A 15653-nucleotide genomic window follows, 5' to 3' on the forward strand; every position below is an offset into this window, starting at 1 on the left:
AGGTAGCTTTTTAGTCCAAAAACCCAGGGGCACCTGCGTTCTTCTCTGTTTTTGCCACATGCTCCACCCCTGAACAGTTACATGCAACTCAGGTCTCCTTCCTGTACTGGCCATAGGTCTAAAGCCTGTTGAATAGCCTCCCTTGCCAAGTCAGACGCACACTTCTGCTGTTCACCCCATTCAAACTCATGTTTCTTTCTTGTCACTTTGTACAAAGGAGCCAAAATCTGACTCAAGTGAGTGATGTGTCGTCTTCAAAAACCAAACAAGTCAATGAATCGCTTTCTCCTTCTTAGAGAGCTGTTGCCAAAGGCAAAACAAAAGATTTTAAAGTTTGCTACTCCCCGCACTATGTCCCTGATTACACTGAATTCCTAGAAACTTCACATATTGAGAGGGTCCATGTGTCTTGTTTGGATTAATCATCCACCCTTTACTTTGCAACAGTTCCACAACCTGCTCCAACTGAGTTTGCACCTGTTCTTGTGTCGCTCCTTGAATCATCACATCATTAATGCAATGGGTCAATTTTACCCCAGGAATGACAGATACATCATCCAGGATCTCTGCCACCAGCCAGTGACGGATAGTGGGGATACTGTATATACCCCATAGGCAAAGAAAACATCTTAAATTGTCTGCCACAATGTGAGAAGATGAATTGCTCTTGACACTCAGGGGCCAATGGTATAGAAAAGAAAGCACTGGCAATATCAATGTTTGCATACCAGGTCCCTTTATGTTTCAGTACTTTTTCAATCAAAGTGATAGTGTTGGGAACCACGGTTGTCAAAGGGGGTGTATGTTTATTCAGCTCGCAGTAATTAGCCGCCATTCTATAGCGCCCATCAGGTCGACGAACAGGCCACAGAGAATTATTCCATTCAGTGATGGTTGGAGTTATCACACCAGCCTCAATCAATTATTGTATAGTTTTACTTATTTTCTCATGCACTCCTGGAATGCGGTATTGCTTCAACCCAATTACCTTGGTTGCTGGGGGCACCTTCACTGGGGGTATCTTCCGATGGCCAACCCTTGTGGCTGCCATTGTAATATATCTCTTTGATCCAAATTGATAACAGACATCATCTAAGTACAAAGTCATCCCCTTTAGAATGTCAATTCCCAGTATATATTTCGGGAGGGGCACAATCAAAACAGTATATTCTCTTTTTGGTGTTCTTTCTATTTTCATTTGAACAGTACTCTGCACGGCAGGGGTTTGTTTTCCACCCAACCCTGTGATGGTGTAATGCTGACAGGTAAACTTTTTTGGATTTCCATAAATTAAAGAGTTACGCCTTATAGGACCCACACCAGTCCTCTGTAGCACTTCCAGCATATAGTCCCACTGGATAGAATTAAAGACTTTCTACAGTTCGAGAGCTATACATGTTGCCTCCAGTGAAGAAGCCATGACATCCCAGAGCCCTCTAAGGTTATGCGAGGTGTTGCACCTGACTTTCCATGTGGATCAGAATTGATAGATTCGGAAACAAACTATTAGCCAGACATGTAGAGACAATCTTGAAATCCGTGTTTGGTATTGATAAGGGCAGATAAAAGGACATGTCAGTGGAGTCTCTGTGAGATTTGAGCATTGTAGAAACAATAGCTTTGTTCCATGATTGTGAGAGATTGCCCATTGTAAGGGTGAAGTGTTAGCAGCCAAGTTGGCAAATGAGGGGCAAAGCTGATTGGATCGAAGCTGTAGTGGGTCAAGGAAGGTATTGCGTGCCATAGTCTGGGTGTATAGGGAAGCTAAAGGTCTGTGTAAATACCTGTAAGAAGAGAAAAAATGTGCCATTCATGGCAGACTGGGTGGTAAACATCTCCCCAGTGGGGGTGACCAAACAAATCAGGGACAAACCTTGAAGTCAATTACTTGGCCAGATGTGTGAGGAGACAGCTTGGTCTTTATCGCTCATTGTGAGTCTTGGCTCTATAGGTGGAATAAACAAAACAACGCAGCTTCACTATACTATCGAAGAAAGAATGTTTGACCGATTAAAGTTCAGTAGCTTTATCTATGTGTATAGGGAGCAGCTGCTCAATAGACTGCAGAAGATTTCAGTCGCGATAGTTCCCCAGCCAGCTCTCTGTACACTATATGATAGATTCCATGCAAAACCCTCTAGTAACTGTATGAAATGCAGAAGTTTTATGTACCATATAACACCTAGGTGCTATCCCTCCAACTAAGATGAAAGCGCTGTTGAGTTCAGTATGGCCGGGGACTGGGAAAGAGGGGGCGACAAGCGATCAAGAAAAGTATCAAACACACAGTTAAGGTCTCTCTCTAGCACCCACGGAACTGCAGTCCAAGCCATCAGAAACTTGGACAGGTTGGACCAGAAGCCATATTGGCCTATGTTGAGAGCATAAATTCCTCTTAGGATTGCGGGCTCCCACCTAGGAGACCTTTAAACCGGACACAGTAGCAGTCTATACCTATCTTAGTTTCCTCCACTTCCAAAGGAACCCCACACTTATCCAAAGCAACACCTCCACATAGGCCAAGAAACTAGTACCAAATGATTGACCCAACCAATTATTTCTCAACTTGGAGATCCCAAGAGTCAACAGATTGCTTTCTTGCACAGTAGCTATATGGGCCTTCCATTGGACCAGTGTTGAGTACATTTTGTGACATATGTAGGGAGAATTAATCCCCCTGATATTCCAAGTCACTCATTTATACTGACCTGCGAAAGGTACATAATAGTGGACAATATCAGAAAACGATACTAGCTAGAAAGCCCAAGAATACTTGTCTGCTTGACTTGAGTGGCCACCACAGAGTGGCTCTGTGGTCCCAGTGATATGAATGGCATTTCACGAAGGAACCCCCAACAAAAAGAACAGTAATAACAAAAGCAAAACAACGGGCAGAGGCCCAGCATACAACCTCACAAAGGATATCACCTCAGCTAGTAGTAAGTGGAGAGCATGACTGAGAGGGTGAGGCCAGACAACGAAGGGGCCACCAAGCCCATTTAGTAATATCGATATTGGACAGGAGCAGTCAGCAGCTGAGTAGAGAAAACTAATACAGTGGAAACCCAAGGGAGGACTCTAGGCTGCTGGGTCCACAAAATGGTGTGAGTGCTGGTCAGCTGTTGTTCCTAATTTTGCAGGAAACAACAAAGTATATTTGTATCCCAAAGAATGTAGTCACTTTTTAACCTGCATATAGGAGAAGTGTTTTTCTCAAAAGCTAACGTATAATCCGGACATATCAGAGCTTCTGCCTTATCAACCCACATATCTTTTTTTTCGGGCTTTCACTAGGATCATATCCTGGTCTCTGAAGTTAAGCAACCGGGAAATAAGAGGCCTCGGTTATGAGCCATGGAGCGGGTGCTGCGCCAGGAACCTATGGGCTCTCGCAACTACAAAGCAGGAAGACAAAGAGTTCAGGCCACCAGTGTTTTCAGCTGATCATCTAAGGACCTCAGAGCAGCCTCTTCCTCTGTTCTTATGGTAGGCCAATACCTCCAATGGCCTCCAAAATGCTGAGACGATCCGGGATATGCAGAGTGTACTGTGTGAGTTCTTTAGTGCAAGACTGTCCGTGGCCATGGAATTGGAGGCATTTTTCTCCCACAATTCCCGTTGGTATCACGTAGCAACGTGAAGTCAATAGTTAAAGCGACAGCCTTACCCTCCAAGGCAGCACAGGAGTCCACAATGGACTTTAAAATGGTGTCCTGCATAACTTGTTGCAACTGTGAGGTGACCAACGGGGACGATGTGTTGAAATCTGGCACTGACAGGACGAAGTCACATGGGCTGCGTCGATCTGGTGGGCCTTGCACGGAAATTTCTACTACACGGCAGGCACTGCGTCAGTTCCTCTCAAGAAGTCGGGCTGCATCGTTCCGGCTCGGCTGTGTGTTGATTTTGTGGTCCGTGCATCGAATTTCCAGTCGTTACGCTTGCACTGCTTTGCTCTTCTCCTTGCGAAGTCGGGCTGCGTCGTTCCAGTTCGGCGTGCAGTGAACTTTTCACTGCGATGCAGGCTGTGCATCGATATCTGCCGCACATGGAGTTCTTCTTGCAGGACTGAATACTTTTTGGTCCTGAGACTTAAGGGAACAGGAGGCAAGCTCTATCCAAGCCCTTGGAGAGCATTTCTCAGCACAGCCAGAGAACAGCAAGGCAGCAGGGTAACAGCAGGGCAACAGCAAGGCAGCAGCCCTTCTCAGAAAGCAGTCAGGTGAGTCCTTTGGGCAGCCAGGCAGTTCTTCTTGGCAGGTTGCAGGTTCAGGTTCTCTTCTCCAGGAAGTGTCTGAGTTGGTATGGGCAGAGGCCTTGTTTAAATACCCAAATGTGCTTTGAAGTGGAGGAGACTTCAAAGAGTGGCTTAGAAGTGCACAAGGTCCCCTTTCAGTTCAATCCTGTTTGCCATGGTCCCAGAAGGGGGTGTGGCAGTCCTTTGTGTGAGGGCAGGCTACTGTCCTTGGACATGTAAGTGTCAGACCCTCCACCCTCCAAGCCCAGGAACACCCATTCAAAATGCAGATGTATGCAAATGAGGCTGAGCATCTTGTGTTAGGGGTTTGTCTGAGTGAATGCACAAGGAAGCTGTCAACTGAACCTAGCCAGGCATGGATTGTAAGGCACAGAAGGATTTAAGTGCAGAGACATGCTCACTTTCTAAAAGTGCAATTTCTAAAATAGTAATATTAAATCTAACTTCACCAGTCAGCAGTATTTTGTATTACCATTCTGGACATACTAAATATGAACTCCCTACTCCTTTCACATCAGCAGCTACCACTCAAACAGTATATGAGGGTAGCCCTAATGTTGGCCTATGAAAGGAGCGGGCCTTACAGCAGTGCAAAAACGGACTAGGAAGTTTTATACTACCAGGACTTGTAAACTACACAGGTACATGTCCTGCCTTCTGTCTACACAGCACCCTGCCTTATGGGTTACCTAGGGCTTACCTTAGGGGTGACTTATGTAGAAAAAGGGGAGTTTTAGGCTTGGCAAGTACTTTTAAATGCCGAGTCGAATTGGCAGTGAAACTGCACACACGGGCCTTGCAATGGCAGGCCTGAGACATGGTTAAGGGGCTACTTAAGTGGGTGGCACAATCAGTGCTGCACGCCCACTAGTAGCATTTAATCTACAGGCCTTGGGCACATACAAGGGACTTATAAGTAAATTAAATAATCCAATTGGGTATGATCCAATGTCATCATGTTTAAAAGGAGAAAGCATATGCACCTTCGCACTGGTTAGCAGTGGTAAAGTTCGCAGAGTCCAAAATACAGCAAAAACAGTATCCAAAAAGTGGGAAGGAGGCAGGCAGAAAGTTAGGGCTGACCACCCTAACGCTGTCAGGTCTAACATGTAGTAATACTTCATCAATTCTGCTACCACACTAGTATGTCGAGCATCTTTAGGGTACGTGTTAACCTTAAATAAGATTCTTGAGGGGCCTCAGTTCTCCTGGTTTTCCCCTCCTCTAGTCCTAGAGGTTGGATTTGCTGTTATTTTCAATTGTGTAGGAGTACTAAGAGAGCCTAATATGAAGTAAATTAATGTTATGTTATATTCCTTGTTATCCAGCATACACATTTTCTTAATTGATGAACAACCTTCTCTGCTTACTATGATGCCTAGAAAATAGATGAGGATTGGTTGAGTAAATGCTTGTCCTGACTGAGGCACATGTGACATCCATGCCAAGTGTCACACATTTTGAGTTAGAATAACGCATTTCTGGTAATTTTCCCGCATTACTGCAGTGTCTAGGATTGTCACGCAAAAGAACCGTGTCCTGAACTCCGGTTAATCTTTCTAATTTGAGTTTCTCACTTTGCAAGGTACGCTCCGAGTAGTGTTTATCATAGGCTGCAACGGGAGATAAAGGATTCTCAATATATTGATATTTATATGGTTCCCTCATAGCTTGATTTTGCTTGCGAGACAGTGGCACTCATAGTCGGTAAAATGTCACTCATAATTAAATCGAAATTATGAAAATGTCTCACACAGCAATCTGAAACCTTGGCAGCTATGCTGTGAACTGGGTAAGTTAGCATCCATAACATTCTGGAAAAATGCAGCTTCTGGAATCCCCGTCCGAATTGCTTCATGTGAATTGTAATGCGTATGAGCACCGTTTTAGGATTTGTTGTTTCATTTATTGTGAGTGTTAAGTGGCCATTTTATCAGTCATTTATGATTGGATTCCGATGCCGGGTAGCAAGTATTATAGGGAACTTGTTTTTCCTTCTGCATCGTTAAGTCTTTGATCCATCCGCACAAGAGTATTTCTATTTTGTTGCTTTGTCAATTTAATAACATGTTGATGGATCAAACAGGATCTTAAAAGCGCAGTGTGTCGTTTGCATATGTGTGGCTATATAAGTGAAATCATGTAGATTAACTATGTAAATGTTGAACGTTAAGCCTGTTGAGCCCGCTCATGTGGCTGTTGGTGATATGAGTTTGTCCCGTGTTGGAGTGAATGGGTTACTTAGTCAGAAAGGAAGAAAATATTTTCTGTTTCGCGAGTAGTCTGTCCTGGTCAGTAAATTTCCGATTTGTTGTTTTAAGTCACTGGCTAAGGCTATGAAACGTGTGTGGCTGTTGTTGCAATAGTGGGTGATGGTTGAAATTACCTCGCTGAAGTAGATAAGAGCTTTGTACCTGTGCCTCCTACTGGCCAGAAATACTATTCATTCTGTGCAGAGGTTGTGTCCTTTTGCATGTATGGCTAGGTGGATAACAGCTGCTATTCACCCTAATTGTGTCATTTTACAAGTTTTAAGTGTAGGAAGGTAGCCTCTTTCTAGACTTGTTACCCCCACTTTTGGCCTGTTTGTGAGTATATGTCAGAGTGTTTTTACTGTCTCACTGGGATCCTGCTAGCCAGGACCCCAGTGCTCATAAGTATGTGGCCCATATGTGTTTCCTGTGTGGTGCCTAACTGTATCACTGAGGCTCTGCTAACCAGAACATCAGTGTTTATGCGCTCTCTGCTCTTAAAATTGTCACTGCAGGCCAGTGACTAATATTACCAATTCTCATTGGCACACTGGAACACCCTAATAATTCCCTAGTATATGGTACCTAGGTACCGAGGGTATTGGGGTTCCAGGAGATCCCTATGGGCTGCAGCATTTCTTTTGCCACCCATAGGGAGCTCAGACAATTCTTACACAGGACTGCCACTGCAGCCTGAGTGAAATAATGTCCACGTTATTTCACAGCCATTTTTCACTGCACATAAGTAACTTATAAGTCACCTATATGTCTAACCTTCACCTGGTGAAGGTTAGGTGCCAAGTTACTTAGTGTGTGGGCACCCTGGCACTAGCCAAGGTGCCCCCACATTGTTCAGGGCAAATTCCCTGAACTTTGTGAGTGTGGGGACACCATTACACGTGTGCACTACACATAGGTCACTACCTATGTGTAGCGTCACAATGGTAACTCCGGACATGGCCATGTAACATGTCTAAGACCATTGAATTGTCACCCCAATACCATTCTGGTATTGGGGGGACAACTCTATGATCCCCCGGGTCTCTAGCATAGAACCCGTGTACTGCCAAACTGCCTTTCCGGGGTTTCCACTGCAGCTGCTGCTGCTGCCCACCCCTCCGACAGGATTCTGCCCCCCCTGGGGTCTGGGTAGCCCAGGCTCAGGAAGGCAGAACAAAGGATTTCCTCTGAGAGAGGGTGTTACACCCTCTCCCTTTGGAAATAGGTGTGAAGGGCTGGGGAGGAGTAGTCCCCCCCCCCTCCCCCTCCCCCGGCCTCTGGAAATGCTTTGATGGGCAGAGATGGTGCCCATCTCTGCATAAGCCAGTCTACACCGGTTCAGGGATCCCCCAGCCCTGCTCTAGCACGAAACTGGACAAAGGAAAGGGGAGTGACCGCTCCCCTGACTAGTACCTCCCAGGGGAGGTGCCCAGAGCTCCTCCAGCGTGTCCCAGACCTCTGCCATCTTGGATTCAGAGGTGTTGGGGCACAATGGACTGATCTGAGTGGCCAGTGCCAGCAGGTGACGCCAGAGACCCCTCCTGAGAGGTGCTTACCTCTTTCAGTAGCCAAGCCTCCTTTCTTAGTAGCCCGACCTCCTTTTCTGGCTATTTAGGGTCTCTCCTCGGGGCTATTCCTCAGATAACGAATGCAAGAGCTCACCAGAGTTCCTCTACACTTCCCACTTCGACTTCTGCCAAGGATCGACCGCTGACTGCTCTAGGACGCCTGCAAAACCGCAACAAAGTAGCAAGACGACTACCAGCAACATTGTAGCGCCTCATCCTGCCGGCTTTCTCGACTGTTTCCTGGTGGTGCATGCTCTGATGGCTGTCTGCCTTCACCCTGCACTCGAAGCCAAGAAGAAATCTCCTGTGGGTCCACGGAATCTTCCCCCTGCCAGCGCAGGCACCAAACTTCTGCATCACTGTTCCTCTGGGTCTCCTCTCATTCTGACGAGCGTGGTCCCTGGAACACAGGAGCTGGGTCCAAGTGTCTCCCACAGTCCAGTGGCCCTTCTGTCCAAATTTGGTGGAGGTAAGTCCTTGCCTCCCCACGCCAGACAGCAAACCTGTGTACTGGGTGATTTGCAGCTGATCCGGCTTCTGTGCACTTCTCCAAGGATTCCTTTGTGCACAGCCTAGCCTGGGTCCCCAGCACTCTGTCAGTGCTCAACCCCCTGAGTTGGACTCTGACGTCGTGGGACCCTCCTTTTGTGACTCTGAGTTCACAGATCTTCTAAGTGCCTGTTTGGGTACTTCTGCGAGTGCTGCCTGCTTCTGCGGGGGCTCTCTGAGTTGCTGAGCGCCCCCCTGTCTCCTCCTCCAAGGTACGACATCCTGGTCCTTCCTGGTCCCCAGCAGCACCCAAAATCCTCAACCGCGGCTCTTGCAGCTAGCAAGGCTTGTTTGCGGTATTTCTGCCTGGAAACACTTCTGTAACCTCCAGCATGCCGTGGGACATCTTCCATCCAAAGGAGAAGTTCCTAGCCCTTTTCGTTGTTGCAGAATCTTTGGCTTCTTCCACCCGGAGGCAGCCCTTTTGCACCTTCATCCGGGGTTTAGTGGGCTCCTGCCACCCCCCCCGGACACTTTCGTGACTCTTGGACTTTGGCCCCTTCCTTTACAGGTCCTCAGGTCCAGGAATCCGTCTTCGGTGTTTTGCTGGTGCTTGTGGTTCTTGCAGAATCCCCTATCACGACTATTGTGTCTTTCTGGGGTAGTAGGGTAACTTTACTCCTACTTTTCAGGGTCTTGAGGTGGGGTATTTTGGATACCCTTACTGTTTTCTCACAGTCCCTGGGACCCTCTACAATCTCCCATAGGTCTGGGGTCCATTTGTGATTCGCATTCCACTTTTGGAGTATATGGTTTGTGTTTCCCCTAGACCTATGTCTACCTATTGCATCCTATTGTGATTCTACATTGTTTGCACTACTTTTCTTACTGTTACTTACCTGTTTTGGGTTTGTATACATATAACTTGTGTATATTACGTACCTCCTACGTGAGGGTATTCTCTGAGATACTTGTGGCATATTGTCACTAAAATAAAGTACCTTTATTTTTTGTAACTCTGAGTATTGTGTTTTCTTATGATATTGTGCTATATGATATAAGTGGTATAGTAGGAGCTTTGCATGTCTCCTAGTTCAGCCTAAGCTGCTTTGCCAGAGCTACCTTCTATCAGCCTAAGCTGCTAGAAACACCTCTATTCTACTAATAAGGGATAACTGGACCTGGCACAGGGTGTAAGTACCACAAGGTACCCACTATCAGCCAGGCCAGCCTCCTACATTGAGTATACAAAAATAATTTCATTAATGTTTCATAGGCATGTATTAACGTGTTTTAATGTTTGAGCGTGTAATATATTTATGGATAATGTTTGTAAATGATTTATGTTATAGGTGTTTAATGACCCTATCCATGGGCACATTGAGTTGCACCCGCTACTTATTCGCATCATTGACACGCCTCAGTTCCAGCGCCTGCGCTACATTAAACAGCTAGGGGGCTGTTACTACGTATTTCCTGGAGCCTCACACAACAGATTTGAACATTCAGTTGGGTAAGGATATATGTTTTAATCATTTTTCGTGAGAGTAAAATAAAATGGCACTGTATATTGAAATCTGTAGCTGGGAGCACCAGAGCAAATCTTTGCACAAGGGGTCAAAAGGCTGAAGGGTGATGTTGCCATTTGTCATCTATAAAGGGTTTGACTCTAGGATATAGACATCTAACTTTTCTCAAAGTTGATGCCCTTTGCTTGTTGAGAAAAAGTTGCCCGTTAAGTTGTGGAAGTGTGTGGTGTAGATGAACTAGACCAACACAAAATAAAATCTAGGATGTCAAATAGCGGTTAGCACCAAGGGCGTGAACTGCTGTCTCTGGTCACATGGCCCATTTCCCTTTCGCTGAGGCAGGGAGCCATTTGCTCATACTGACTGAGCTTATGCCTCTCAAAGTCTGCTGAAGGTCTAGCAGTAAGTACCTGAATTGAGGTGCTTGCTTCGTCGCACTTGAAGGCTGTGACCCAAGGGAACTGCGGAATTGGGGCGTAGATGGCGGATATACACTTGATAAATTCAATTATTGGGGAGTTCCGTGGCCCCAGTGGGTTCCTTCATTTCTGCCCCTCATCCTTTCTCAGTCTGAAAAGTAATCAGCATAAGCCTTTGTACTACACTCCTATGCCTTCTCTACCTAGTTTTCCCAATTCTGCACTACACCTGAGCCCACCCTGTCATCTGATGGGTATTATCAAACTCCTTTAGCCTCCTACACCCTCTGCCTTACCTCTTTGCTCTTCCCCACTCTGCTCAAGTGCCTTGATTCCGTTAACCAAATAACTGTCCCAAGCCCACACCAACCATTTGCCTCATGCTCTTCCTCTGATGGCTCCCATCTGCCCAATATCATTTTCTCACTTTCTTTGCCAGTTTCTTTCATCAAACTCCATAGCGCCTCAACCCCACTCGACACTTTAGACCACCCATACACCGAGCACCCCATAATTTTTTCACTGAAGCACTAAGTTGTTGTGATCTTCCGTCAACTCCCACGTGTGTCCAATTGATAGAACCGATGCAGTCTGCTGCTTTTATACTCTTCTAATTTGTCATGTGACAGAGGTGATGTCATCCCACAATAACGCAGTCATCCGGTTGAGAGGCTGCTGTGCGAACAGACGCCTGGCTCGTTACTGCCACTAGTGTGTGCCATTGTCTTCATTGAGCGGGTGGTTCTCGTCTTGAACACATGCTGCTGTCATGGCATCACAACACTGGCGATGAGGCAGTTAATTTCCCCACGCTACAGATTGCTCTAGTCCACTCCCGCCACCTGTCTCGCAACCCACCGACCTGGAGAGCTGACCGCATACACGTGAGCGACCTGAAACACACCACCGCTGCGCCCTCACACCACGCACGAGCTGCACATCAGAGCCGGCACCAAAGGCCTTGCGTTCTCTTCTCGGCTGTCGCCCTCCAGTCCCTACCTTCTTATAGCCATGATCATACACATGTTTTGCAGCACTATCCTGTTGCGGCAGAGGAGCCTCTGCAGCAAAGTGTCTCCTCTGCTTAGAAAAATGAAAGAAAAAACAAACCACAGTTTGGGAAGTTTAGCGGAAGTGTGAACAGATCGCGGCAACCTGGGGTTGATGTGAATTATTTCTAATTAAGAACACGGACGCGTCTGCGCAACCCAAAGGCAGCGGACGCAACATCAGCCCAGCACTGGACTGCATAGAATATTGCCCTCCTGCTGCCCCGCAATCTAGACTCCAGACTACTGAGACGATACCCTTGAAGACCTCAAGCACATACCTCCCAACTGCATGCATAATGAGGGGCTCTTAGCAAGGAGGAGCTGAAGAGGAGTTTACACCACAACATGCCAAGTTGCCCGACACATTTATTTGTTAATGTAAAGCATTTATAAAACGCTATACCACCAACTGGTATCCTGGTGCTAGACACTAGCGGGAGAAACATGAGACTAAAAGCTAATAGACGCCGCAAAACAAGGGATTAAGAGCTAATGAGACCGAAAAAGCAAAACCGAGAGAAAGTCTCAGATTACGTGGGATAAAGCCAGGTCTTGAGCGCTTTTCTAAACTGCAGTAAACCGGTGGTTAAAGACCTTAGAGAGGCTGGGAGTTGATTCTAAAGCCTGGCTGCACCAATCGTGAAGGGCCGACCGCCTTGTCTAGATTTTCTAAACTTGACCACACAAACCAAATTGGCTGAAGCTGAACGAGGGCATCTGTTGGAGGAGTAGTCAGTCAGTCAAAATAACTTTATTCGCCGTTTAGCCATAAAAGTATACATACATACATAAAAATCATCATAAAATACAGTACTTATGGCATTCATAAAAAGTAAATCTATTAAGTCTAAGCTTACCGCCCAAGCTTACTAAAACAGTATAAGATAATAAATACTTATAAAAGCGTATATAATGATAAGACAATATAGTAATAAGACAATGCCTAGTTTCTCTTAATAAATAGTCACATTACCAGTTCATATCGGTTTCTAATGGTGATAGTGGATTTAATAAAACTAAGAATAGAAATGCAGATTTGTTTGGATGAGAGGCTTTGGATGCCAGTCAATCCTTCTTTGTAGGAAGAAGTGTGCAAGTTACGCAAAATGGGTAATAAAAAGGATTTCCTGGGAACTGAGTAAAGTTTACAGAATAAAATAAAGTGGCAAGTACTTTGTTTCGAAAAGTTATCACAAGGGCATGGCGGTAGTGTTTTTTCCCACACACATTTTATCGGGAACGCCACTCTAAAATGGATCAGATTAAATCTAAAAAGTACGAGTAAAGAGTATAAAGAAGGGGTCGGGAACCAAACAAAATAAGGTTCTAGCAAGTCTGATGATAGAATTTGTATGTATGAATTAAAAGAGCTCAATTTCTCTGCCACTTGGTATCTAAGATTCATAACATGCTCTTTATGTCGAAGTTTAACAATTTCTTTCGCATTAGCTGGCAGGAGCTCTGGTTTAAAATACATATACTCCAAATCCAAGTTTCGGAAGCCATTGTGAACAAAATTTAGCCATGGAATTTTGTTACAGTTTGTTAGTGAAATACAATCTTTTACACAATCGTGTGTTAAAGTAGCCGCCGGATTTGACCATACTTTTATCCATAGCAAAAGTGGGGCAATATCTATCAAATCTGTAATGTAGCGTATTCCCAGTTCCTCATGGCATAAAATGTTTGCTATGTACCATAAGTAACCGATGAAGGAATTTACTCTCTGCAAGCTGTAAAATGCTTGGGCTGGTATATCCCCAAAGGCCACCCCCATAAATCGCCGCCAAAACACATTTAGAGTTGTAGAGTGTGAGGATCTGGTGGACCGGTCTATGCCCTAATCTGCGGGCAAAGCAAAAGATTGCCTCAACATTTCTTGCCAGTTGTTGAAACTTAAAATTCAAATGGAATTTCCAAGACAGAGTGGAACTTAGATACAGACCTAGATAGCAAAAGTCTTTTACCTTTGTCAAAGTGTTCCCCCCCATTCTAAAACATTTGGTACGAGTGTTTTTAGGACCGCAGGTCATAACGTGTGATTTTTTAAAATTGACTTTCAAATCAAGCTCTCGTGTGTGTGTTAAAAAAAGATCCAGGAGAGTCTGTAGACCATTGGCCGTGCGGGCAATTAAAACAGCATCATCGGCATATAATAAAATTGGCAATTGTCTAAAACTCATCCTTGGGAAATCCTTACCATTTTGGACCAAACAATTATACAAGCTGTTTATGTACAGTAAAAACAGGAAAGGTGCCAGTGTGCAGCCCTGTCTAACACCTCGATTGGAAACAAGGGGATGGGACCTTTCGCCGTGTTGTCCAAACTGAATTAAAATATAGAGGTCAGAGTATAAGCGTTTGGTCAAAACTAACAAATCTTGCTCAATCCCCATTGTATCCATTATGTCCCACAGTTTTGCTCTGTTCACCATATCAAATGCACTAGACAGATCTATAAATGCTAAGTGGATAGGTTCCCTTTTGGCAATAACATATTTACTGAGGATAAGATGTAAATTTAGGGCCTGGTCCACTGTGCCTGATCCAGGCCTAAACCCATATTGAATTGGCGATAAAATGTTTGTCCTTACAACCCAATCCTCGAGCCGGGTCAGAATGACACTCCCCAGTATCTTTGCCGTGGAGTCTATTAAAGAGATGGGTCTATAGCAGAAGGGGTCAAGCCTATTACCCTTTTTGAAGATCGGAACGATTATTGCCATTAACCATGTGGAGGGGATAGCACTTTGAATAGCACTGTTCAGAACCTTTGTAATTAATGGAACCCACAGATCAGGTAGAGATTTAAATAGGTCCACCGGTATCCCATCAGGGCCAGGAGCTTTCCTTAGTTTCATTTTAGTTATTGCTGCACTGATCTCATGTGCCTCAAGTAAAATGCCGCTCTTGACTGGAATTGGAGTAGCCGAACATGGGAGGCCACATACCTCCCCTCCGTCATTGGGATTATTTGCAGATTGAAATACAGATGAAAAATGGTCTACCCAAACCCCCTCTGGTATCAAACAGTCGTCATCCCTATTTTCCTTTCCTGAAAAATATGGGTGATTAACCACCTTCCAAAATTGAGAGGGATCCCGTAGTTCCGTCGCTGCCATAAGGTCTTCCCAAGCGCTAGTGTGTATTTCATTCTTTCTCTCTTCAAGGACTGATTTATATTGGCCCCTGGCCTGTTTAATTAAATCCCGATTACAAGGAATAGTTTTGATCGCTGACTTTAGATCTCTATGGGCAGCCGTACAGGCAGAATTGAACCACCGTTGAGGTTTTGCACCTTTGGGATATTGGGCACACATCAGTGCCTGAGAAATAGCACAGCTTAAAGATTCAAAGGCAGTTAAAAGGTGGAATGGAGTGGATTGCAGGGACAAGCAAGTGTTGATGTCAGCCTTATTTTGAGTAATAAGGTTTGTGTGAAAAGTGTTAGGGTTTACTCTCTCCCACCTCATGCGAGGGCCAGAATTTCTTTTAAACACCTCTTTCCCTTTATATACAGTCCTAGGTAAGATTACTCTAGTTTTAAAGGATAATTTTATACTCAAAGGGTTATGGTCACTGGCACAGTGAGATTTAATTTTAAAATCCACTATTGAACGTGAAAGTGAGGAATCAATAATGCTGCTGTTAGTACTTCCTGTATAGGTGGGTGTTTCTCTTATCTGACTGTTTGCCATATCCCTTGCAAAAGCAAGATCAAATTTATAAATAAGGGTATTCAAGGCATTTCCTAAATTAGAGTGAATAAAATGAGTGAGTGTCTCTCTACCTTCTGTAGTGGCACCACATAAGTGAGGTAATTCATACTTGCATAACTGAGCATTAAAATCTCCAACCCAGATCGTATCAAATTCCCTGTCCTGAAGTTTCCCGGCTGAGTCTAGTTGGTCTGTAAGCTCTTCGAGTCTTCCTGGCAGAGCAACACTTGGAATGTTATTGTAAAAGTTTAAGAGTAAAATGTCTTTCCGTCCGGATATTGATAATAAAACTACCCAAAAAAAAACAGAAGACCAAATCAATGAAACCTCAATTTTTGGGAGTAATAATGACACAAGTACCAGAAAG

At 44.9% G+C, this 15653-nt stretch overlaps 1 protein-coding gene across 1 annotated transcript in view; it reads left to right on the forward strand.

Moving 5' to 3' along the window:
• The window catches only part of SAMHD1 (SAM and HD domain containing deoxynucleoside triphosphate triphosphohydrolase 1), a 1157401-nt gene that overhangs the window by 149582 nt on the left and 992166 nt on the right, over positions 1-15653 (forward strand). Inside the window, exon 4 of the mRNA XM_069243902.1 lies at positions 9920-10080. Coding sequence (XP_069100003.1) covers positions 9920-10080 — 161 coding nt within the window. The remainder of the gene's footprint in view (positions 1-9919; positions 10081-15653) is intronic.

This window comes from Pleurodeles waltl, chromosome 7 (assembly GCF_031143425.1).
Source record: "Pleurodeles waltl isolate 20211129_DDA chromosome 7, aPleWal1.hap1.20221129, whole genome shotgun sequence".
Lineage (NCBI taxonomy): Eukaryota > Metazoa > Chordata > Amphibia > Caudata > Salamandridae > Pleurodeles > Pleurodeles waltl.